The 25,468-nt window shown below is 37.8% G+C and overlaps 3 protein-coding genes, 1 long non-coding RNA gene and 1 pseudogene across 6 annotated transcripts; 3 read left to right on the plus strand and 2 right to left on the minus strand.

Annotated features, from left to right (window-relative positions):
- Window positions 1–3,680: 3,680 nt before the first annotated feature.
- LOC121745092 (SNF1-related protein kinase catalytic subunit alpha KIN10-like) lies at window positions 3,681–10,878 on the minus strand. Of its 3 annotated transcripts, XM_042138874.1 has the most exons (12): window positions 10,732–10,878; window positions 9,670–9,859; window positions 7,277–7,461; window positions 6,993–7,175; window positions 6,754–6,885; window positions 6,060–6,245; window positions 5,655–5,744; window positions 5,501–5,584; window positions 5,207–5,344; window positions 4,750–4,992; window positions 4,161–4,320; window positions 3,681–4,061 (listed from the first exon to the last, which is right to left on the minus strand). In XM_042138874.1, exons 2-11 carry the CDS (start codon window positions 9,854–9,856, stop codon window positions 4,207–4,209), a joined length of 1,542 nt encoding a protein of 513 aa, XP_041994808.1. In that variant the 5' UTR covers window positions 9,857–9,859; window positions 10,732–10,878; the 3' UTR covers window positions 3,681–4,061; window positions 4,161–4,206. The 3 variants fall into 3 exon arrangements, with proteins under 3 accessions (XP_041994808.1, XP_041994806.1, XP_041994807.1); XM_042138872.1 differs by having other exon boundaries at window positions 3,681–4,320; XM_042138873.1 differs by having other exon boundaries at window positions 3,681–4,320; window positions 10,715–10,861.
- A 1,109-nt stretch (window positions 10,879–11,987) lies between these two features.
- Window positions 11,988–14,676, plus strand: LOC121745068 (transmembrane protein 230-like). Its single transcript, XM_042138835.1, has 3 exons — window positions 11,988–12,209; window positions 13,724–14,032; window positions 14,345–14,676. Exons 2-3 carry the CDS (start codon window positions 13,753–13,755, stop codon window positions 14,422–14,424), a joined length of 360 nt encoding a protein of 119 aa, XP_041994769.1. The 5' UTR covers window positions 11,988–12,209; window positions 13,724–13,752; the 3' UTR covers window positions 14,425–14,676.
- A 3,840-nt stretch (window positions 14,677–18,516) lies between these two features.
- On the plus strand, window positions 18,517–19,205 carry LOC121743991. The gene is made up of 3 exons (XR_006038356.1): window positions 18,517–18,637; window positions 18,849–18,929; window positions 19,052–19,205. It is a non-coding gene; the product is annotated as an uncharacterized LOC121743991 (long non-coding RNA).
- A 25-nt stretch (window positions 19,206–19,230) lies between these two features.
- Window positions 19,231–20,753, plus strand: LOC121745747 (annotated as a pseudogene).
- Window positions 20,754–20,779: 26 nt separating this feature from the next.
- LOC121743990 lies at window positions 20,780–25,371 on the minus strand. The gene is made up of 7 exons (XM_042137421.1): window positions 24,894–25,371; window positions 24,613–24,707; window positions 24,122–24,224; window positions 23,874–23,992; window positions 22,717–22,903; window positions 22,470–22,610; window positions 20,780–21,389 (listed from the first exon to the last, which is right to left on the minus strand). Exons 1-7 carry the CDS (start codon window positions 25,188–25,190, stop codon window positions 21,099–21,101), a joined length of 1,233 nt encoding a protein of 410 aa, XP_041993355.1. The 5' UTR covers window positions 25,191–25,371; the 3' UTR covers window positions 20,780–21,098.
- Between the last annotated feature and the right edge of the window lie 97 nt (window positions 25,372–25,468).

Consider the following 25,468-nt stretch of genomic DNA (forward strand, 5'->3'; position numbering starts at 1 on the left):
GCTCCAAGTTGTAATCTAGGCTTGTATGGATATTTTTACACCATTGATTTCATATGTTTGTGTCCAACAATGTGCTTAACATTATTCACTATATTTTTGGCTAATAATATAGTGATGTTATTTCTTATGCTATTGTCTCTTTAACATAGTTTAGGAATGATTGATTGTTGGATTGCTATCGAATTAGAATTGTTCAGAGGATAATTTGATAGTGGATTAAGTAAGAGATTATAGTAGAGGATATTTTATTCCCGCGCTTCCGTAGGAATTTAATATCTTTGAAAATTAATTCATGGAACAAGTGTTCAGCTGACTGTGAATTATACGTCACAAACATGTTCAGTGTACGTGATTAGGTTGATGTTTTAATCCATTCGTATGTTTCATTGTTAAAGGTGTAGAATAATACAAGCCTCGTGAGCAACTTGGAGTGATGTCTTTTTCCTATTTGAAAAGTTTTCCTAGTTAACTTGTAATTGTATTTTGTCATCAATTTTTGGAAATCAAAATCCTCAAAACAAATCATCTTTTTGCAGGTCTTTTCTTTGTTTTAGAATTAAATAATCAATTCCTTCCCTGTGGATCGACACTCGAAGTATTACAATCGACACTGTATTCTTGCAGTATTGCTGTAACATTAGAGTTAATTAATTAAACTTGATTGATCTCGCATATAATATCTAAGCTCTAAAATTACACATCAGAGGTCACCTTCACTGAGGGTTGTTCTAAAGTTGAATATGGATGCTTCCCTAGAGCGGATATCTGGTCGTGCATATGATAGAAGATTGATTAGAGATGATGCAGGTAACTGGAGACATGGATTTGTGGCCAATATTGAGGTTTGTTCTATTTTACTTGCTGCTAGAAGATTGGGGTGCAAGTTTTGGAAGTAAAAAGTGATAGTTATGTGGTTGCTGCTATGATTTTGGGACACTTTGAAATCTCTATGAATTGCCGAGCCATAGTGTTGATAATCCGCAAAATGCTTCAAGATTTTTACTCGGTCATACTGCAACATGTGCACGGGAAGGGAACTTCGCTATTAATTACTTATATGGTCTACATCGATATTCAGAGTGTCCACAATGGGGGAGCCGCGGCCCGCGGCTCGGTGCGCGGCCCCCCATTGCAGAGGCCGAGAGCCGGGGCCCTAGGGCGAGAGACGTGGCTGAGCCGCGGCCGCGGCCTTCACGCGGCTGAGCCGTGTGAGCCGCGGCCCTCCATTGCATCGAGCCGCGTTTCGCGGCTGGGCCGAGACAAATAATTTTTTTTTAATTTCGAAAATTTTTTATAAATATACACTCTCATTTCCATTTTTTCACTTCATTCTACACTTCCAATCCCTTCATTTTACACTCTCAAACACTACAAAAAATGCAAGGTGGAGATGGTAATTCCCCGGGGTATGGAGACTCGGGATACGGCAACTTCCCCAATCAGACGTGGAGTCCGCACTCGCCCCAATTCCGGGTCCAGCCATCCCAGCAGAGGAACTTGGTTCGCCAACCATCGGGGTTCGGGGACTACCGACCGAATATGGACGCGATCAACAACCCGTCCCAGCAATTCCAATCCTCCCAATTCCAATCCTCCCAATTCCAATACTCCCCGTCTCCTCTGTCTGAATCTGATAGATTCACATGGGAACAGTTGATGGGTACACCGGAGACCCCGACATCCGGTAGTGTGGAGATGGAGGCCCCCACCGGGGGTCGCCGAACCGGCGGTGGTGGGGGGCGAGGCGGCGGCTGTGGGAGTGGGAGGCGAGGCGGCGGCGGTGGTGGAAGGCGAGGCGGTGGCGGTGGGGGGGCGAGGCGGCAGAGAGCATGGGCCCACTGGCGGCGGGCGAGGCGGAGACAGAGAGCCGGCCACCGACGGTGGCCGAGGCGGTGGTGATCGGCGGGGCGAGAAGTACAATGACGACGAATCCCTCGCTGTTGCGCGGGCTTGGGAGGCGGTCACGACGAATCCGGTCATCGGCACGGATCAGACCGACATTTGCTTCTGGAGGCGCGTCCTAACGGTGTACAACAGCTTCAAACCAGAAGGCAGTGCCGGACGTGATGAAGGCCAGATTCGGAAGAAGTTCGGCCGGATCAGTAGAGCTGTGAAGAGGTTCAGGAACATTTACGAGAGACAGCTCCAGAATGCCGAAAGCGGCCGCAGCGAAGCCGACGTACGGGCGTTATCGTATCAGTTGTTTAATACTGAAAGCTGGCCCAAGTTCACCTACTGGAATGAATACATGCTTCTCCGAGACTCCCCTCAATTCAAGGCGATCTGCGACGATGAGACCGGTCCTACTGGGAAGTGGTACCGACTCACGTGCATTCGACCTGAATGACGATGTGAGGGATGAGCCCCCCTCGACAATGTCGAGGCGCCAGCGCCCGCATGGCCAACAATCCGCCATCCGGGAAGCTAGATCCGCTTCCCAAATCTCTCGGGCGAGCGCGGCGACACCGCACCCTTCACCACCGACCGCGGCGTTGACTCAAACACTGGAGGTGCAGATGATGAAGCAACTCCAGGATAACTTGTCCTTGTACGAATCCAAGCCAAGTTGCTCTAGTGGCAACCAGCGCTGGATATCCGTGTCCCTTTCCCAGGTGGTCGCGTGTTCGACCCCTGGTAGACGCAAACAATTTCACCCTTCCTCCTTATATAGGAGTTAATTTAAAAAAAAAAAAAAAAAAAAAAAAAAAAAAAACTTGTCCTTGTACGAGAAGTCGACGGACCATATCACCAAGATGATGTACTACGACCTCATTCTTAGGTTGAGGTCGAAGTTGGGCTTCTCCGATGGGTCGGCGACGGGCGAAGCAAGCGGCAGTGGGGCCGGTGTCGGCGGCGGTGGAGGAGGTGAAGAAGATGTGCCGGATTCCGATGACGCCACCGAGTAGTTAGCGGTGACGTTTTTTTTTATCTTTTTATGCTGTGTTTTTTAAAAAATTTCGTTGTAGAATTTTCCCCTATAACAAATACGACGAAAATTTATCTATAATTCGTAACTTTATTAAATTATGTTAGATCTCAAATTATTAGTCTACAAAAATTTAATATAGTTAAATTAAAAATAACATTAAAAAAGAAAATAAATTAAATTTTTGTTTAAAGGGCCACATTTGGTGGCCCTTGTTATTTTTGTTATAATTTTGATTTTTACCATTGTGAAGGCCACAAGAGAGCCACGAATGGTGGCCGGGCCACATTTAGTGGCCTTTGAAGGCCACCATTGTGGACACTCTCAGAAATCCACCTTAGAATTTAGTATTTGACTTTTACATAATAAATTAAGTGTTTTTTATACTAGTTAGTTAATTTTCTTTTCTAGGCAATGCTATCATTTTATAGTAATTCTCTCTCATCAATTCCTCTCAAACATATGTATCCATTCGTTTGGCTGAAATTTTGTATTATTACAAAACCATTTTTAACACAATCCACACATAGAGAAGACGGTATAAAATACTCATTGTTTACTAGTGGAACTTGGCAATAGATGATATTACTAAGTTTTAAAATGAAATTAGCGAAGTATGAGAAAAATAAAAGGAAAAGCTATCAAATTATTACTAATAGTGAAAACCCAACGCATTAGAGATATAAACTTACCAAAAATATATACTCCATAAACAAAACAAAAAAAGAAACTAAAGTTGATGAACAATCCAAAATAAAAAGATAAAAACTATTTTCATTGTGAACCTATAGCATATGTTGTAGCAATCGGCCCTTCAAAATAGGATGAAACATGATACAACAACATAAAATACTAGTACAACAAAAACCTTCAGTCCCAGAGCCGTATTATTGAATAAAACTGGGATCTTATGAGAAAATAAACCTAAGCTCTACAGCTAAATAAGTGTTGACATCAACCTGCTTAATTGAAATTCTATTACATGATTACATAAGCAAAGTTACAGCTGACACAACTTAGGTCGACTACCACAATATTTTCAGGTGTTGATGAGAGGCTTTGGTCTCTTTAGGATTGCACAATATTAAGACAACAAAAGTTACAGCAGATGGAATGTCGTCGCAGAAGCCAACTCCTGGCGCGTTGGAGCAAAATTTATCAGCTTGGCACGACGTTCGTCTCTAAGGAGGAGATTCGACATTTAGCTGGAAACAATTATATACACATACATCACCTTGTAATTCTCCACCCCGGACGAGAAGATGTTTCGCTGCTAAAAATCAGAGCACACGTAGCTGAGCTAGGAATGCAGCGCACAGATCAAGGAAAAGGAACTGCGGACCCTGGACTCTCTGCAGATCGAGCAAATATTTGTCTTCGCGGGTCTTGTAAAGCTGAAAATAATTAGACGATTTAAGCATGGAAAAAACGAACACTAACACCTCAAAATGATAACTAGTCTACAACTAGACACTATCTTAATCCATGAATGAGTTAGTAGTTTCCGGCACAAGGTTTGCGACCATCATGCATAAAGACTCCTAAGTTTCGGAATCTATATCCTCATGTCAGTAAGAATCTCTTCAATCACATACGTATCCCCATTTACTTTCAGCATTTTCAGTAAAAATGTCCTCAACTTGCGTTTTCTCTCCAAAATCCAAACATAGCGAAAAGTTTGATTTATGTCGCCATGGACATAATTTGGCAAGAGAATTAGAGTTATTTGATAATTACCATCTTAGTTATTTGATAACGTCGTGTGCAAATATAGAGTTACTCGTATAATGCAGAGAAAGAAAGGCATTAATTAAAAATGTTACCTGCACTTCAAATTTGACTACATGCTGTGGCTTAATATTGGCACCAAGCTCGACGATAGAAGATTCATCCCCAAAATAATTGTTGTCGTGCATAGAATTATTAACTGCTCCTTCACTATGACCAGGATCGCCAGGAACCCATCTGCATTTCATGTTGTACTGCCCAATCTTTTTCCAGTAAACATTCAATTCTTGAAGAGCTTTGAGAACTTCAGCCATTATCTCGCGCGGATGGGCTCGAGACTACAAATAAGCCAATATGATAAAGAAAAATGTATCATATCAAACAGAAAAAAACTAAATTAGTTTGACAGTTTATGCCCAAATCCCCAAACAAGAAACAATTATATAGTCAATATCATCGCTAAAAACATTTAAGATTTCAAACCAGCTCACAGAAAATCTCAGTTGTCAAGGATGATTCAAGAATGATACAATGAGAAGCATGCCAACTAACCTGGAGTCCAAGTGCCCATTTCCTCTCGGATGGAAATTGCCTTCCCCCCAATTGTTGATAGTCGATAGCTCCAGGAGATCGTTGCCCAACAGGAGAGGCTACAGTCTCACTTGGATTAGTTGAGTTATATCCGAGTTCCTACACAGGTAGGGATTACTCAGAACACCAACATTAAAAGAAGAAATTACACACATTAGAAAATCAGAAAATGGAGATTTAGAAAAAATGCAAATTACAACCATATGAAACCGCAAACTTGATATGTACATAAGCTGAAGTTAAGAGAGAGCGCACCACAGTTTCTTGAAATTCGGATCCAAGGTAGCCACCCGATACACGAAACCTGTTGTCTAGCAGCAGATAGTACGTAACAGTACCCTGAAAGACATTCAAGATATAAGAAAGCTTGAACATAAAGAGCATAACTAGGATACAGCCACATGCTAACCTCATTTTGAACTCTGTTTTGAATAGAATCAAGAAGCACATTCCTGTCGAATCCCATATTAACCACTTCATGAAGAATCTCTTCGTCAATCTACATATAGACATCACAATCAATTTTTTGTCATGATACCATAGTCTACAGCTACAATGCAATAGAATCAGATAAAAAACAAGATTTTCAAATTCAAAAGAAAGAAAGCATGATGCCGGATACATATATGAGCTGAAAATTAAAACTTACTAATCAATGAAAAGACCTAACACCTGTAGAATCACTAAAAAAGATGTAAAATAGAAACTTAGAAATATTCAGTCACAGTATGTGTTCCTAGATTTGCTTACGTGTACAAGAAACATCATGCATGCTTTATAAACATCTAAATAGAGCACTACGAGCTATATCAACCTTTTTAGCTTGTTGTGTTGTATCTGGCGGCGGAACAGCTAAGTAGCGGGGCAGATGAGCTTGGAACCAAAGGTGAGCACGAATCTCGGGAATAGTCATTCGCTTAGTTGGATCAACAATAAGCATCCTAGGAATCAAATCTCTAGCACCAACCGATAAATGGCTGGGGAGGGTATAAATTCCACCCTGCAATTAAATTAAACAAAATCCATTATATGATACAAATCCAGCTACCTGGAAATAATATTAACAGTAAACGTCATAAAATTATGGTGGGAGAACATAACAGTGCACTAAAGGGGAACTTTGGAATACATCTTGGTCAGATATTGAGGCATCAGACTTGCAAAACTTGTACTACTGGATGTAAGAAGCTTGAATAGCTCGTTAGGTTATAGAGATTCAACTTTAGGCATGTTTGTAGCTTGCTTAAATTAGGTTAACAAATCATAAGAAAACGAAATAAGCCAATGAGACATATTTAGACCGAACTCATTATTACTGTTGACATGCAAAGTAAGAAATTCATGATTTGTTCAATTAAGAGCTGTTTCACACTTCAAAATCCTCAAATTGTAAGTTAAATGTTTCAACTAATAACAGAAGATTGATTAAGAGATAGTACCAACTTTTCACCTACTATTGCTGAGCTCCAGATTAGACACAGTAATGGGTCTCAAGAGTAAGTCCATACCTTAATTTTCTTGAAAAGATTAGGAATGTTCTCATCATCAAAGGGAAGGGTGCCGCAAAGAAGTGCATAGAGAATAACACCACAGCTCCACACGTCCACTTCAGGCCCCGCGTATAATTTACCAGATATAACCTATGGGAAAAATGCAATATCAGAGCTTTCCATATTTTAACTTTTTTTTGGTACTAATTTATTCTTTTATCTTTTTGCCATTTAAGGTCAGGTAAAACTTTAAGCACCTCTGGAGCAGCATAGTTGGGGCTTCCACAACTTGTCTTCAGGAAATGACCATCACGCATGATGTTACTCAAGCCGAAATCAGCAATCTTCACGTTCAATTTAGAATCCAAAAGCAAGTTCTCTGGCTTCAGATCCCGGTGAACCACCATATTCCTATGGCAATATTCCACTCCCGATATTATCTGAAACCATTAGCAGAATGACAAAGACTCTACAAAAATGAATTCATAAACTGACTTGGATATTAGAAACAGCACTATAAGTCTATAAGAAAAGTACCAACCTGCTGAAAGAAGATGCGGGCTTCATCCTCATGTAACCTGCCTTTCTCCACAATATAATCAAACAATTCACCAGATTTAACATACTCCATCACAACGTAAATATCAGACTGTGTCTCCACGACCTCATACAGACGAATGATATGAAGATGCATAAACAATCTCAAAATTTTGATTTCTCGTCTTACTGCAGGAAGAACACCCACTCTTAGGAATTCATCATCGTCAAATAAAATAAAACCAGGCTAAATTTTACGACATTGGAAATAAAAAGAGATCCAGCAAGGAAATTAAGGGTAGGGACACTTAATCCCTAAAGTTTTGCCCATATAAAATTTTGAAATATCCAAGATTACCGAATAAGAATATTCTAATTCTCCCTTTTCATATATATTTAGTACTAATTGGCAATGAAATCCTAGCTGCTAAGTGGTGACATGCCATCATAATTTTTATTAGGTGCTTTGGGGTTGTAGAATGGAAATGGAACTAAAATTAATTGTAACTAATAAATGGGTATCAATCATGCTTCTCAGGGAAACAAAGCCCTAACATACTTCGCAGAACCTTCATTCCCATACCCATTTGCCTCAAAGTGGTGGATTAGAGTAAGAGTGGATAATAAAGATCAATAAGACCAAACCATTGAGGTTTGGCTAACTTCTATGCCACTAAAACATGTAATTTTCTTAAACTAATTATGATATGCTGACACTTGGTGATGCGACCACACGTTTTATCAGCTCTTCTTAATTCCCTACAAGGTAGAGGGCTATCGCAGAAAGTCGCCTATCTCAGTAGTTTCAGAGAGTCAGAGACAGTAGTTAGGTGTAGTAGGAGGAAGCGCACCTGGATCCCCCAAAAGGACTTTTCCCTATTTGAGATATTGATTTACAAAATCCTCCATCTTCTGGCTAGTGTTACCATCCTCAACCCCGCCACATTATTATAGGCTAATTTTTAACATTAGTAGGGTTTCATTGCTTTTATATACATGAAGTTCACACCAATTTCAGTTTTTAATGGAAACTAATTTTTGGCCAAAAAATATACTACAAACTTGCCATTTTTGGAATTTGACCTGAAATTAAATTCCTGCCGCCATTAATCCTACGTGGATGCTGAACCTTGGTGACATGGTATTTCGTATGCGATCAGCTCGCAATCTAAGTGGAAATTGGGCTAAAGAAGACACCATATTGAATGGAATGGTAATTGGGGACTGAATTTTCATTCTTTCAAATTGCTTTTGTTCTTTTGGACAACATGCTAACTAATGTGATCTGATTATCTCTTAATGTCAGTCAATATATATATATATATATATATATGTGTGTGTGTGTGTATATATATATATAGGAAAATGATCAATATAAAAATTGATATCAATACAAAATCCAGACCATGAGATTTGGCAATCTAATGGTCAATAATTAAATAAAAACACGGAGGGTCATTATAAAGTAGTTTTAGGTCATATTATAAAATTCGGGGTTGAGGTCATGTTAAGATCATTTTATGTCATCATTACTATAATGACGTAAAAATAAGCTTATGATGACTTAAAAATGACCTTTGTATGTTTGGTTCTGCATTTTTGTATTAAGAATGGGTTTTGCAAAGATCAAAACCCTATATATTTTTTGTATTAAGAATGAGTTTTGCAAAGATCAAAACCCTATATACAAAACTCATTCTTAATACAAAAATGTAGAACCAAACATACAAAGGTCATTTTTAAGTCATCATAAGCTTATTTTTAAGTCATTATAGTAATGATGACATAAAATGATCTTAACATGACCTCAACCCCGAATTTTATAATATGACCTAAAACTACTTTATAATGACCCTCCGTGTTTTTATTTAATTATTGACCATTAGATTGCCAAATCTCATGGACAGGATTTGGTCTGGATTTTGTATTGATCATTTTCCTATATATATATATATATTGAATGTTTGTGTATTATTCGGCCAAAAATATGAATTTTCGTAAAAAAAAACAAATTGATGTAAAAACTTCATGTATTTACGGGCAATAACCTATAGGTAAAATTTATAATTGATTACCGAGGCCAAACAAATACTAGTATTTGGAGCAGCATTGAAATAAAACTACCATGAAAAAGGTACCAAAGGTGTTTCCCCAAAAGAACTGTGCAGTTCTCAATGTAGTGAAACCCAAGTAGATGCAACGTAAGAACACATATGTAGAATCATGACACAACTAGTGCTCCAGATAATGACTGAACATACACAAATCAAATGAGAGTATGAGACGCAGATGGTACCCAACAAAAAAGAAGAATGATCAGATCGACAAAGCACAATGATCATCACAAAGTACTTAACAAAAGCAAGTAAGCATCACATGCTTAGTTGACTGACTCACCTTTTTCTTCCATGTCCATATTCTTAATTTTCTTGCGGTTAAGGATCTTGACAGCAACTTTGTGGCCAGTCAATGCGTGTTCAGCAATTTTAACTTTACCAAATGAGCCAATCCCAAGAGTCTTTCCGAGCTTGTAGTTCCGCAAGAATGAATCCACGGTTCTTCCATCTTGGATTGTTCCATCCATTTCCTGCACGCATATACAATGAAATTAAAGCACCAATTTCTGGAAAAACAAGCATGATGCATCAAAGATGAAAGAACTGATAACAGCCCAGAAACAAGACTTCTGTATGTAAGCCGTGAGCAGTCCAATTTTCATTTTCCAATTTCAGCCTTAGAAGCAATTATCACAAAGGGAAAGATTCAGGAAAATTTAGATGAAATATTGTGAGAAAACCAATTATGATACCAAAAAAGCACAAAACATCACATAGTTCAAAACTTTTAAGGACTATTTTCAATTTAAAAATAACCAAATTTGAGGCAAGATTGCATTTTTTCATATCTTCTTCGGTAAACAATAAGATTTCCTATTTCACACATCAAAGCACATGTTTTCTTCTCCATAAAGCAGCAAATGAGAATACTAAATACCAAACAGCTCATTTAAACTTGAAAACAAGTAATCAAATCCCAAATTGAAACCAGAAAAGGGGTAATTCTTCCCAAAAAAAATCGTAATTAAACCAGCCAGCACTTCACTGAACACTCTAAAGCTCCTATTTATGCAATGAAACAAACAATTTCCCAAATTAAAAATGCAAAGCTCCACAAACCGCAACCCGCACAAACCCACTTCAGATCTGAGAATCAGTCTGAATAATAAATTTTCAAAAGAAGAAAGAACGAAAAGAGAGACCCCGAAAATCCGGTCTTTAGTTCACTATCAAAATAATAAAATAATAATAATTGGAAAGCTCAGAGCCCCAGTAATATTCAAAAAGAGTGAACTTGCACACAAACAAAAACACGCAGAAGAATGCCAAAAACAGGGAGGTGGTGCAGTTAAGATTTAAAGAGACGAAAATCAATGATAAATTACGAGTTGAGAGAGGGTACTAGGTGTGAGTGACGTGGACGACGACGAATCGTCCTCTCTTCAATGGAGTTTCACGCGATGATGAGCACAAGGCGATGCAGCGAAGCACGATTGTCTCCCTGCGCTACCTTTTTTCTGTCATTTTCTCTCAATTTATTTCATCTATTTGTATTTTGACCCCTAAAATTTGTATAAATCCCATATTTTGAATATTCTGTTACAGTGGAGATTGGAGAATGTCAATTCTCTCTGTGCGTCGAGGGTAGATGTTTATTTGTTTGGATGAAAACATAAAATTTTAAGAAAAATTATATTTATGCTTATTAATATGAGAGAGAATTAATTTTTAAATTTAGTTCATAAATATTGAAATCTAATATAACAACGATAAATACAAATCAACAATCTATAATTAATCATACATATTGATATAGTTTAATAATGAACCACCATCAACAAGAAAAAAGTTAATATAAATAAACCTCCATATTAAATTATAAAATATTAATTCATAAGTTTTTAACAAATTTTTTTTAAACAATATTAATAGTAGAATGAATCGCATCATTAATCTCATTATTACAGATTAAAAATTTTAATCATTCACAGCTCATAAATGGGAGTGAATTTATGGCTAGAAAATAATGTGGATATTTATTGATAGAAAGAAGAAAAGTATCAAAGTATCGATAGGAGTTCAGTACCTCATCCTTTTAGCATGAGATAGGAGGTACGATGAAGCAAATCATTTGGCCAGTCTCCCACTACTTAGTACACTAACCATTATAATAAAAATTAAAAAGTATAATTAATTTTACAAACATAATACCTTCTCACTTAACATAATTACTCAATGATTCCGGAGCCCTAGCCACCGGCGTGCGGCTAGGGCACTCGGCTAATCCGCTATTTAGGTAGGCTAGCCTAGAGAAGGAGAGAGAAACGCCTTAGAGCTAGGGCGTGCCCTCGCCGGCTAGGCAGTAATTTCTTTTTTATTTCTAAAATACTCTGTTCTCATTTCACTTATTTTTTATTTTTTTTAAATTCATTTTGTTGTTGTTTTTCATGTTTTTTTTGTCGGAGGGCTAGGGGAGTGTTTAGACTATGGGAAGGGCATGGGCATGGTATTGTGACAAGAAGAGTTTTTGGGAAAGCTATTTAGTCCAAAGCTATTATGGTGGTTGTGGTTTACTTAAATACAAATATTATTGGGCTTTTGTAAGCTTATTCTGGCCCACAATTCACACGAAGACATAAAAATAAATAATTTTCGTCTTGACCATCTTTCGTCACTCAAATTCCTCATTCTCTTCAAAATCTCCGAAGAAACTCACAATCAACCACCACTACCGCCGCCTCTGCCCCTTTTTCTTCCTTATTCTTGGCCAAACGACCAGCACGTCATCTCCTCCCCGCGCTACCGTGAAATTGTGCTGGCCGCCCTCTTCTCAGTCTTAACTCAACGACGTCAACAAGCCTTAATCTATTTGTTCGTCAGGTCAACTTCTTCTTCGCCGATGATACATCTATTCTAAACCTGCGCTTCTTCTTCTTATTCTTCCTATCCCAATCCACTCTCTGTAGGGTTTTTGTAATGAGATCTGCAAGTTTTTTCATTTTTCCTGAATTGAAATTATGGATCTGTAAATTGGAATAATAGGAATCGTGAGATATTGAAATTTGACATTTGATTTTAATTCACATACATATATCATTTATTTGATTTTATTTCGTGGACCGCATTAGGGTTGGAATAAACGTTTTTAATTTTTATTGAATTTGGAATTTTACGTGTATTAAACGCTAATATCCACAGATTTCTATCAAAATCGAGGCCTTTATAAATAGAAACTGTATTACTACTCATTCAGCAAGTATTTGGTGGATGGTGGATGAGTTTTAGGCGCCAAAAATCTGTTACTACTGTAATAGTACTTAATGAAATGCTTGGATGAGCTATATTCACATATTTTCCTGTGGTTAATTTCTATTCGAACATGCTGGATGAACCGTTTTTGTGGATTTAATGGGTCTTATGAAACTTGTTGGTTACTCTTTTTAGTAATTAGTGCTCCTTGTGGTGAAGTGGTGTTACTCTGATTGTTGTTTATATGATTATTGGTAAACATCTATAGTGGAAAGAGCATTTGGTTGATTTTGGAGTTTTGAGATTTTTTGCTGATTACATGGTGTGTTATTTGGGAATTTTTGATTGAGGGTGATGATTGATTTGGATTAATGTGAATTTTAGATTAAAGAGGAAACATACTTGTGAATTCTGTTTGACCCCGAACCAGAAGGAAAGTTTTCATTCTTAGATATATCAAAAGATGTAGGATTTTCTCTGTGTACTCCTTTTTGGAAATCAGCTGGTGCAATCCAGATATGTTTAATATTTATTTAGAAATAACTGTTAGGTTTTGAGCACCATTTTCATATATGAGCCTATGGTGTAGAGATGGAGGAATTTAACTTTTGGAGGTTTAAGATGTGTACTTCACACCTATATGATTGTTTGATATTGTTGCACTAGCCATTTTGCTCTGCATAAGGTATATTTTATGAGTATAACCTTTTGGAACTTTTGGTTGAGTATAGAAGTCAAGGCCTATGGATATTGCTGCATCTCACTCTTTTATTAAGAGCACATATTGTATTTGAATGAATTATGCATGAGCGTTTTGTGTATTTACCTTTTCGTGTAATGGTTAGTTAATTGCAGTTTCCTTAAGCTTTTAGTTTGTGCAAATAGACTAGGATGTTTTTTAATATGTAAACCGATGAGAAATTGAAGTAAATGGCTTAATTATCACATGTTGCAACCATCATATTGCATATGGTGCTCCTAGCTTTGAATTTGTTATAAGGATATACTACTTCTCTATTGTCCCATTGGAGGTGTCGTTTGGCTTTTCAGTTTTCTCTATAAAATTTCTTTGGTCTTTTCAAAATTCAAATATATCCTCTTGTGTTTTGTATTGAAGCATTCTTATTTTTTGTGAGGTGTTCCAGGGATATTTCTATAAAATAGACTTACAAGAATGGCATCTAGACGGAACGTCCGATATAGGCTTATTGCTGATGATGATGATGATGACTATAACAATGGTAGTGGTCCAAATCGACATGACCCTAGATTTGATTATACTCCCAGAAGCTATGACAAAGTTCCTTGGAAGTCAATACTTCTTGCAATCTTTCTGCTGCTTCTTGGGTGTCTGCTCCTCTTGCTTGCAGTTTTCATCTTCACTGCTCACATGGGAGGCGAGCTATCCCAAGCTTATGGCCTCTTAGGACTAGGTTTTCTAACCTTTGTGCCAGGTATTTCGATAGCCTCTTTGTGCAATTATTAGTACCTTTGCTTGGCCTAGAGAATGATTATAAGCACTAGATTGCATTCTACATGGTCTTCCTGAGGGGTAATCCATAACTCGTATACTCCACCTGTTGAAACTACCCTCTTTATGAGCTGCATGCCTCTGCCACAAAATGTGTGGTACAATGTGTTTTACACACATAAATACTTTATAACCTGAAATCCTCCATAGTCCACACTATTGTAGATGCATCTTGTTTGTGTAATTTCTCGCGCACGAGTCAGCTTTTATACTTACTATTATAAAATGATTGCAGGCTTCTATGAAACTCGGATTGCCTACTATTCGTGGAGAGGTGCCCAAGGATACCGGTTTGCCAATATTCCCGACTACTGAGGTTTTGCTTTGTTTCTAGTCGTGCCATATTTGCTTTGTCCCGACTACTTGTGGCGTATTCATGTGTATAATACGTAGAACCAAGTGTGTGTAGTGTGTAAATTCTTGAGTTAAGTTTAGCATAATTCTGGTGCCACACACTGAACTGTCGTTTACAAATGTCCGGATCAGATAGTTTTTTGTGGTGAATCAATGAGCTAGCTGCAAATTGACAATGGCATTAAGGATCATTTTATTGGTTCTTTTATTTCAGATTATTTGTCATTTTCTAGCCTTGGTTATATAGGGGTGCGTTATATTGCTAACTATTTAAGTCGCTAACTCTGTTAACTAATCAATGCAGTGTATTAAAAATGTACATTAAAATGTCAACACATAATGTCAATACAATATATTGAAATGTCAACAAAATTAGCATTTTAGAAAGTTAACAATTGATCACACGGCTGATTATATATTTATATGTGATGAGGGCATTTTCATTAATTATTTACGATATAAAGCGTTGCGGCTTTCGTATTCTATCTATCCCAAAATAAAGTATTCCGTACGAGTATATAATACAATTCATAAATCTCAATTCCACATTTATGATCTGAAAATCGGATCAAACTAGCAAGTTCAACTTATTTAACAGCAAACCGATCATTTAATCGATCCAATTATCTTTTTAAGTTTAAAATTCAATCAAGAAACCACACACCAAATGAAAAAGATTTCATTTTGACGCGAGTGTTGCAATAATTCTTAAACATTATTTTTGGTAAAATATGATAATAAACCAGACAAGAATCACTAAATCAGACAAATAGGATAGGATTCTAAAGCGGATAATAAGGTTGATTCACCACTTGTAAAAACAACGACAAAGGAGGGAACATCAATTAAACAACGTTGCTATCTGTAACTTCAACGACTATAGATACAAAACTGGAAAGAAAAATGGAACAACATAGACAGAAAGGTGCAAGCTTGGAGTTTCTACCGGTCCCACTTCTCCTTTTCCCATTGAGAGCCTTTGTTACAGGTCCCACCTCTCTCTATCTCATTTTCACACCCTCAGTGTGTATTTTATTGCAAATTCCTTCTGGCTCTTGTATTTTATTTCTGTCTCTTGAAATAGAGAGTTGTTGTATTTTAGTAGTATTTGTTTATGTTTTGGTGCTTGAATCCCATATGTTAAATGTTAATCACCTTGACGCTTGAATGACATATCAATGAATTTGATCAATGAATAGAAGCATATACTTGATGTTTGGTCTTCCATTCTTATATAGATTACTCAGCAATCAATTGTTTTGTAAATTATTTCATTTTGTTGGATATGTTGTTGGTTGAATTTCCAGACCAGGCTCACACTTTAGCACTCTTGTTGTGTTGGTAGTTCATCAGGGAAAGTGGAGAATGCAATTCATGAATCTTCGTTCTGATCTTAACCTAGAGGTCTCCAAACCGAACCGGCCCGGAACCGTCACCGGCGGTTCCGAACCAGAACCGGAACCGCCCGAACCTGAACCGGGACTGGAACCGCCCGAACCGCCGGGCCGGTTCAGGTTCACAAAAATTGAAGAACCGTAACCGGTGGTTCCGAACCGCCGGTCTCGCCGGTACCGGCGGTTCCCGACACCTCTCGACACCTTTTCAGGCCTACATCCTAGCCTTTTCAGAAACCGCTCCCTCGACCGCCGGTTTGGTCAGAAACCGTTGATGGAAACCGCCGGTTTCGGCCGGTAAACCGGCGGTTCCGGCGGAAAACCGGCAGTTCCAACGGTAATTTCAAAAATTTGAATTTTTAAAATCGACGAAAACCACCGGTTTCAAAAATTTGTATTTTCACCAACGTTGTATTTGTCATATTTTAAACTTATGTGTACAAGATGTTTTGTCTTTGTGGCAAAGACATATTCAACCTATTACTACAGATGTATCCTTGATCTACTGGAAGCCTCAAATTGGCAAGGTGTGGAAGAAGTATTGCCATTCGAAGAAAATAAGGTACACAACTTTTACTTTAGACGTGTCTACTAGATGGAACTCCACATATGATATGTTGCAATCTACATTGGAGCATATAGAATATTTAGTTGATTTTTATAGAACTTACCTTGTTGATGATTTATATCTAACATCTTCTTGTTGGGATCAAAGCATGAGCTTGTTTAAGTTATTCAAAGGTTTTCGAAATGCCACTATTGAGTTATCGGGTGTGTATTATTGCACATCCGTTCGTGTTTTAGAACATTGCATGATCATATCACTTGGTTTTAAAACTGCAATGAAAAATTCCACAAACAATCTTGAGTTAAAGTGTGTTTTATATTATATGGTTGAAAAATGGCTCAAGTATTTCAACGAGATCCCCACGTTTTTTTGCTTGCCAAAGTTTTGGATCCAAAGTGAAAACTAGTTGGTACTTTCAAAATTTTAGAATTTTATTACAACAATTTGGCTTCTATTGATCTTGAACCACTCCGAGCTTTGCAAACTGACGAGGACGACGACAACTACATAAACCTAGCCCAAACATTCCAAATAAACATCCCCCACCTCCCAAGCCTCCAAAGAAGTTTTGAGTTCGACTTGCGGGCTCTCTTTCACGATTACGAAGCCAAGTACAACCGTACCCACCAAGTGAGACCTAGACCCCCCGTCAAACACATAACTTTGGCTTCTTCCAAGTTGATGACCCCGACGCCCAATCCCAATTGGCGGACCTATACGGCTTCAGCAGCGGAGGAAGGACGGCAAATTCGACAAGTGAGTTAGACTTATATTTTGACTCACACTTTTCATTCAATGAGGAAGAAGGAGGTCCCGTTTCCCAACAAATCGACGTCCTAGATTGGTGGGGATCACACGAGAAAGATTTTCCCATCCTTGCATCAATGGCCAAGGAGATCTTTTCGGTTCCGGCTTCCACTGTCGCCGTCGAGTCCGCCTTTAGTGTTGGAGGCAACGTCTTGGACGACCGAAGAAGTAGACTCACCGGGCAAAACATGGAAGCCACCATGTTACTTGATGGTTGGTGCTCCGCCGAAATTAGAGATCAAGAACCGGATTGGGACAATCAAGTAGTACAACCCGACCAAGACTACTTCCCCGACGAAGAAGAGTAGGCGCCAATTCTTCCGATCAAGCCAAATAGGTAAGCAAGGTAAGAGAACTACGTGGACTTTGATTCCAAAATGCAATTGAGCATTGATGATACGTAGGCATCTCAACTTAAATTTCAACTTAAATTTTAAATTTAAGTTTAAATTTAAGTTGAGCTCAAGTCCTTTTCCTTTATTTCTTTTTTCTCCCCTTTGTTTCGAATATGTAATTTTGTAAATTGTAATCAAGACTTTAAGTCTTTTGTAATTTATAATTTTGAAGTTGTAATTTCTAATTTTTATGTTGTAATTTGTAAATTTTAAGTTGTAATTTGTAATTTTAAAGTTGTAATTTGTAATTTTGAAGTTGTAATTTGTATCAATAAAATTGCATTTGTACATCGCTTTATTCTAATTTTATTTATGCAAATATATTTACATTTTTTACTTGAATTACAAATTTAAAAAAAAAATAAACGAACCGCCGAACCGGCCGAACCGGCCCGGAACCGGATTTGCACCGACGGTTGCGCGGTTCACGCGAACCGGCGGTTCACGGTTCACGAACCAGAACCGCCGAACCTTGGCCTGGCCGGTTCAGGTTCCATCATTTCTCGAACCGGAACCGGTGGTTCCGAACCGTGAACCGTCAGTTCCCGAACCGTGGTGACGTCTATCTTAACCTATTCAAAGGGGAGGACTGCACTTGTTGCAGTTACAGGGCGCTTCGTTGTTCATAACACCATGCTAAGGTATGTGTGTCGTGTATTATCAATTCAACACGAAAAAGGCCCAAGGCATTGTTCAAGCAGCACCTTATATATTTTTGCAGAGATTTAGAGACTGAATTGCTATAATGGATGGTTGTGTATCATCTCCATATATAGCAACTAAACCGTCAAAAAGTAAAGTAGTAGACGAAGGAGGTATGGACGCTCGAAAAAGAGATGTGAAATCAGCTTCAGAGGGAAACAGGATACGGAATAGTGATGCAGGAGCTCGAGTATCTACAGTTAGTGAATTTGTTCAAACGACCACCAAACGCAGAACATCGTCAGTCTCTAATTCCACTTTCCATCTCACTCAGCTGCAATTTCACCACAGTAAAAGTGATGTCAGTGGTATATCTTTCTTCTTTTTCTTCTTCTCTAAGATTGGTTTTTTGCCTAAAATCACCTCACAAATAGGCAAAGGAAACTAAAGAATCACTCCACTTTCCTACAAAACTGAAAATTCTAGTCTTTTATGTTATCACTCCAATCCACACTCCATTTCTTGAGGATTACGAGATTGGCTATGTTAAGAATGACAAGATATACTTATATTCTACAGCAATGTACCAGGAAGAATGGTTTGACACACTCAGTTTACTGGAGTCTGACTCCGATGATGACTGTAGTAGCCTTCATGGAGGTAAAAAATCACAAACTTCTCCATTTTCTTTTCACCTCTTTGGTTTGGTTTGCTCGGAGCATTAACTTATTTGTCTTTTGATTAAGCAACACCAGTTTTTATATTTCCACCTTCTTGTGTAGAATTCAGCAACTATTATTAGGCTCTCCATACAAAAAGGAAGAAACAAATGAATTTTGTGAGTAACCTTTTATGCAAGCAATCATCCCATCTCTTATTTTTGACATAAGTTCAAACAGGTGCATCAGCAACAAAATATCTTTATCGCCCTAGAGCTGGCTTATTGATTCCTTGTACTCCTAACAGGGAGCCGACTCCTGGAAGTTGGTCCGAGATTTTGCCATCCACGTTCAAGCTCCGTGGACCTAGCTATTTCAAGTATATGCAATCCCTATCCTTCATATAAAAATGTTGGTCACATGATTCGATATAGTACTAGTGTCTGATGATGTAGTTTTGCAGAGACAAGAAGAAGAATTCTGCACCAGATGTCACTCCTTTCATTCCAATCGGCGTAGATCTTTTTGCATCCCAGAGAAAGATTAACCACATTGCCCAGAACTTGGAACTGCCTAGTATAAAATCAGAAGGGGGAGTTCCCCCAAACATTCAGGTGATTGTTTGTGTCATATTCAAAAATAGATCATAGTAATGTGACTGTCAAATCGAAGCTTGATGCTTTTTTTTGTATTGCTGCAGCTGCCCACATATGCACCTTCTATTTTTCTTCGTGAAGGGGATGGAGAGGGCTTGAGCCTTGTGCTATATTTTAAACTCTCGGAGACTTTTGAGACAGACGTATCTCCCAATTTCCAAGAAATGATCAAGGTACATATACATTTCTTTGAGTTCCAACTGTCTTTGCATTGTTCGTTGATGTGCTCTGCCAATTAAATACAATTGACTGCAATTTAATTATTGTTTTACTGTTCAAAGTACTTAATAGTTGCTGTGAATCTGCAGAGATTGATCGAGGACGATAAGGAAGTTATTAGAGGCTACAGAAAAGAATCAAGTATTCCTTTCAGAGAAAGACTGAAAATCATGGTTGGGGTGGTTAATCCTGACGATCTGTCTCAAATAATACCGAGAGAACACTTCTTAACGCTTACAATGAAAAGCCTGTTCTTTCTCACCCTCAGCAAAGCTTCTATGAGGTGAGATGGATTGCATTGGTGTGATGATAATATCTCATTTCTTTAATCATCTCTGTTTGTTTCTTTACACAGGGTCCCAACTACTTTGAGATTGATCTTGACATTCATCACTTCAGCTTCATAGCAAGGAAGAGACTTAGCGCATTTCGCGAGAGGTTAGGCAATGGAATACTGGATCTTGGATTGACAATTCAGGTTCGTTAGAATTCACAGAAAATCTGCATCCATTCATGCTGACATACTTATCTATGCAAGTCTTTAAATTGATATTAAAGCTAAGTGAGTTTGAAACTAACAGGCTCAGAAGCCAGAAGAGCTGCCGAAGCAAGTCTTAGGTTGTGTGAGATTGAACAAGATTAGCTTTGTCAACAATGGCCAAATACCAACAATCGTGAGGCTAGATGACAACTGAGTCGAGTGTGCATTGCACGAAAAAATGGTTTACCGCAGGCATTTTCTACTAGTAGTGTTAGAGGTTCAGGTAATCACATGACCAAGTTTGATGATGTAAATTATGCATTACCAGTAGAGACTGAATGCAACTACTTTCAAATATTTTAATTCTCAATGGATTCCTTAGGAAAAGTATTGTCTCAGAAATTTCTTTCTATTCTCTGTTGTATCCGCATACTTCTGTATCATAAGTAGATTTTTTTTGTTTACTTCATCAATTTTGAAATGGTTATGCGCTGATATGAAATATTGAACTTGATTTCCACTTTAAGGAAAAAGAGTGTACAATGATTATATACCAAAGTTACAATGTACTTTAAAAGGGCTATATAATATAAGGGTGGGAAATTAATCTGTAGCTTTGGTAAGATGCATATTAAAATACTTACATTCATATCAAATTTATCCAAATCAACTAATGTCAACTCACATAAATGTGAGTATACCAATACTTTGATTCTGGCTCTTGGCATTTACAGACCAGATGATGTTGATGAGGGCAAGAAAGATGATCGCACAATGCAAGCGTTGGGATGCAGCACAAGCAGATCCATCAAACTCATTGTCTCGTTTCCAGATAATATGTCGTTGACACTGCCAGCCCCTCCACATCATATGTCCGAACCAATCGTTGTCTCTTGCCAGGTGACTCCAGCCAGCAAAGTTCCAAATGGAATGACTTGGATTCTTGCACGCTCTTTGCCACATCCGAAGGATATCCCATATACATGCTGCCAGGCAATAAAGTGAACTGGAAACCACCACCAAAGGTGACCAGGTTATTCGAGATGGAACCCGTCCAGTGCACAGAGGTGGTTACATCACTGCCATCTGATGTACATCTTATATCCTGTGCACATCGACAAATGCAAGCAAAAATTATTTCCTAATTCATGTATAAGCATCAGAATTCAGAGGTGAAGTGAAGCACAGTCGTCAAAAAGGAAAATGCAGCAGTCAAAAGCTTTTGTGTTTACTAATTTCCAAACTAGAAAAAAATCTATAAACAATTTGTAAGGTGAGATAGATCAAAAAAAAAAATCAAACAGAAAGCAGCACAAGTAAAAAAGTATGGCCAAAATGATGAGGGAGTAGTAAATTGAAGACAATGCAAGAAACAACACCTTGAGGCCTAAGATTGTAATTTAGTAATTTAGAAAACTAACAGTTCAACTTTCAGGTTTTGGATTGAGTTTAAATTCCAGAACAGAGAGCTTTTTTTTTTCATTCCAGATATGTACTATATTTTCCATCTAGCTAAACAACTAACAACATTGCAGGTTCGTAAGACATTTTCAAACCTCATAAAATATTAACCAAAGAAAATAATGCAACTATAAGCTTCGGAGGATTTTTCCAAGGCATGACAAGAATCTAGTAAAATTAAGTAGCTTTGCTTGAAATAGATACGATCTCAGAAATGATTTCTACTATTTGGTGGCAAATTATTGTTCCCATTAGTGTTAATGTGTTAGCTTTTATATCTCCAATCATTTTATTTTCATATCTTTCCTTTTCTTAATTGATTAAGTTACTTAGGGTAAGAATAAATGCATGAACTGGGTAGTGATTAGGGTTCACTTTCCTTTTTAGTTTATTACTTTTACATGTTGAAATTGTATAAATGGAAGATCATGTGGCACTACCACATCATAGATGGGCAGGGATATTATTTTCAGAATCTCAATCAAATAAGTTACTGCTAACGAATATATTTTTGCTATTCAGACAGGTAAAACGACTGGACGGTTAACTCCTTCAGAGTAATTCCAGCGTCTAAGTTGAAGAAGAGATTCTCAACAACGTTCAGAAAAACAAGCATTTTAACAGGCAAGCACAAGCAGATAAATGATTCTCAAGCAAGTGTCAACTTTCTAAAACAAATCAATATTAAAGGTAAAAGAAATGACAGCAAAGACTGGTGAAGTACCTGAACAAGTTGACCATTCTCGTTCATTTCAAGTATAGCAACAGTATCTGCTTCAGCTATTGTAGCACCGTAAACACCACTTCGTTTTGTTACAGAGCGACCCTTCCATGTCCCTAAATGAGGAGTAATCCTGTCCAAATCCTAGAACCAGTATTACCAGTATCAGGAAACTGAGTAATTCAGTATCAGGACACTTGGTAATTTTGAGAAAATATAATAAAACTGTTTAATATTAAATCTAAGGTACCTTAGAATCGTCAAAGGAAGGGTGAGGAATCACCCCACTTCCTCTTTCTTCCAGGAAAACAAGAAGCATGTCAAGTACACCTTTTGGATCCATGATATGGAAAGCCCTGACTCGTGCATCTTGTTCCAATGAGTAGAGGCAGTTCTCACACACAAGTGAAGGCCTTCGAGAAGGAAGCTTTAAATTTCTGCCGGAAGAAAAGTAAAGCCAGGACATTCAAGATTAATGTAATATAATGGAGAGACCCAAATAAAAAAACTTATATATGAAATCCACAGGCATCACTAGTTCCTTTGTGGAGCAATGCCACTATGAGCCCCTTCAAGTAGTGATAGAAAAGTTTCCCTCTTCCAACACACCACTTCAGAATCGTTTTCTTATAGGTCTCTGCCGACACCACCTTGTATTTTTTTAATAATCAGGTTGTAACTTATCTCTAACTCTTCCTATGGCAGTGAGGGAACCTTGAGGTGAGATGCCCAAATTAATAAAAATAGAGGACATGGGGGGAGCTCACACTAGAAACTATTAGTCTATCACAAAGGCCTCAGAACATGGCTTTAAAGGCTCTATTTACTCATGTAACTGTTGTTAAGAAGTGTTGAGCTCGCCTGCCCTACAGTATCTTTCCTTCTGGAGCTACCAAAATACAGAAATCCATTTAATGGATAAAGGAAAACAATCCATTTGACAACATGAAATTCAAATTCTCCAGAGTATAGATAATGCATTCTCCTAATGCAATAAAATAAGTTTGCATGAACATGAGGAAACTTGTCCATTCATGAATTATTGATCTCATTGTTGGAGATCAGGACCAGATGCAAATCGTGAAACTAACATCAATGAAGATATTTTTCCACAGCAGTGATAAAAATGAATAAAGAGGGAAAATGTTGTTTGATTTCCAGGAATTGTCAATAAATTCATCCAAAGCATGGGGAGACACATGTCCATCAATCATGCATTAATCCTTGCAAAAAGCATGTTTTACATTCAGGCTATTGTCAGATGCATATTGAAACATCCAATATTAAGTATGGCTTTGTTTCCATAATACAATGAACAATCAAAACAAAAGGGTTTTTCTCAACTTCCAATTCCAGGAATTGTAAACTCATTCAACCAAAACTGCTTATCTATATAGCAGAACACACCTGGGAAATTCTTCTCCAATATCATCTTCACCTAGAACCCCTTTTCTCAAAACTGTTTCCAACATTCCAGCTGTCTGGTATCTCAATGCAAATGCCTTCTCTTTAGGAAAGAACCCAATCTGCAAACTAAATTCAGTGGATGATACGCAAAGCAATTCAAATTTCGATTATTGAACTGCCGGAAAATTTAGATCTTGCGCATTACTATTGAATAACCAATAGTGAGATCAGACAATAAGAAGTCTCACCTGCTGATATTTGTCCACTGTAAACATGTTGGTCTCTTTAATCTTGTATTCAAACCACTCTGGCTCATCTTCAGGGCTTAATGGAGGCTGCCTGATGTATAACCTATATTTTTGGAAACCAGTTTAACACCCGAGTAATACCATTTAGAAGAAAAACAGAGCAATGGGATTCTATTAATAGCAACCATAGCATGTTATGCAGTTTCTCTGGCACTTGGAAAGATACAGTTACTTCGAAGTTCGAACCAATAAATAGTTAAATCTCAAAATAGGTTATACAGTTTCACCTTCCAAAAACGAGTTTGGAAATTTTAAACTATCTTTGTTTTTAGCTGAGCTGCCATATGACTTCACAGCATATGTCCTCAATTTATTGGTTAGGAACTTAGGATAGTAAAGCTTCAACACATACCCCAAAGGAAGAAAAACGAAAATCATAATGTGTTCATATCAAAAGTCCATTCAAGTAATCTTCCAGGGTAAAAACTTACGACTGAATCAAACTCATGAGTTCATTTTCTCCATACGAGCTCGCAGCAAGCTTTGTACTGATCTTATATAGCAAATTCCCATTACAATCGAATTGCTGCAATATATCAACCAAAAATGCATTATCAGCATCCTCGTTCAAAGTTCAAAATCCCTAAATCACAGTAATAATATTTCTTCAAATCAGAAATACCCCACTCATACAAAACAAACACAGAATGAAGCTTCACAAAAACATTGGAAAATAACTGATTAAAATTACAAACATTGCACTTCAAATTACATGGAGAGAACCGTTCCAAGTGCCGGAGTTGAGGTCAATGAAGCATTTAAGGACGTCAATGCTCATCGAAATGTCACCGCTTTGCTGTCCACCTTCCACCGCCGCCGCCGCCGACGGCCAATTACCGGAGCTCGGCGGCGAATTGGGTGAAAATGGTGATTTCGTTCGAAGAGAAGGAGCGAAGGGGCGAAGAAATTGCGTTGTTAGCCATAGGGGTGATGGAGGCTTGTTGAAAGTGGATGCACATAGAGAGCTATGTGCCGTTAGCGGCAATATGGAAGATAGCGCCGTCGCCATGTCACGGCGACACGGGGAGAAGTATCTTATCCGTTGCGGAAACAAACGATTGATTGCCTTCAAATTTTCATCTTAAATACTTCCACCAAAAACATGGAGTTCGGATATTGGTCTCTAAAATCATGAACTTTAATCAAATTCCACCAACTTTCAAATTGGTATCAAAAATAACAAAGTTTAATGCTCAGTCGATCTTGTTTTAAAATCATCAAAAATAGCATCAAATTTTAACAATGTTAGTGTTGCTATTTTAAAATCCAAGACATGTAAAATAAGTT

Source organism: Salvia splendens, chromosome 8 (genome assembly GCF_004379255.2).
Source record: "Salvia splendens isolate huo1 chromosome 8, SspV2, whole genome shotgun sequence".
NCBI classification, from domain to species: domain Eukaryota; kingdom Viridiplantae; phylum Streptophyta; class Magnoliopsida; order Lamiales; family Lamiaceae; genus Salvia; species Salvia splendens.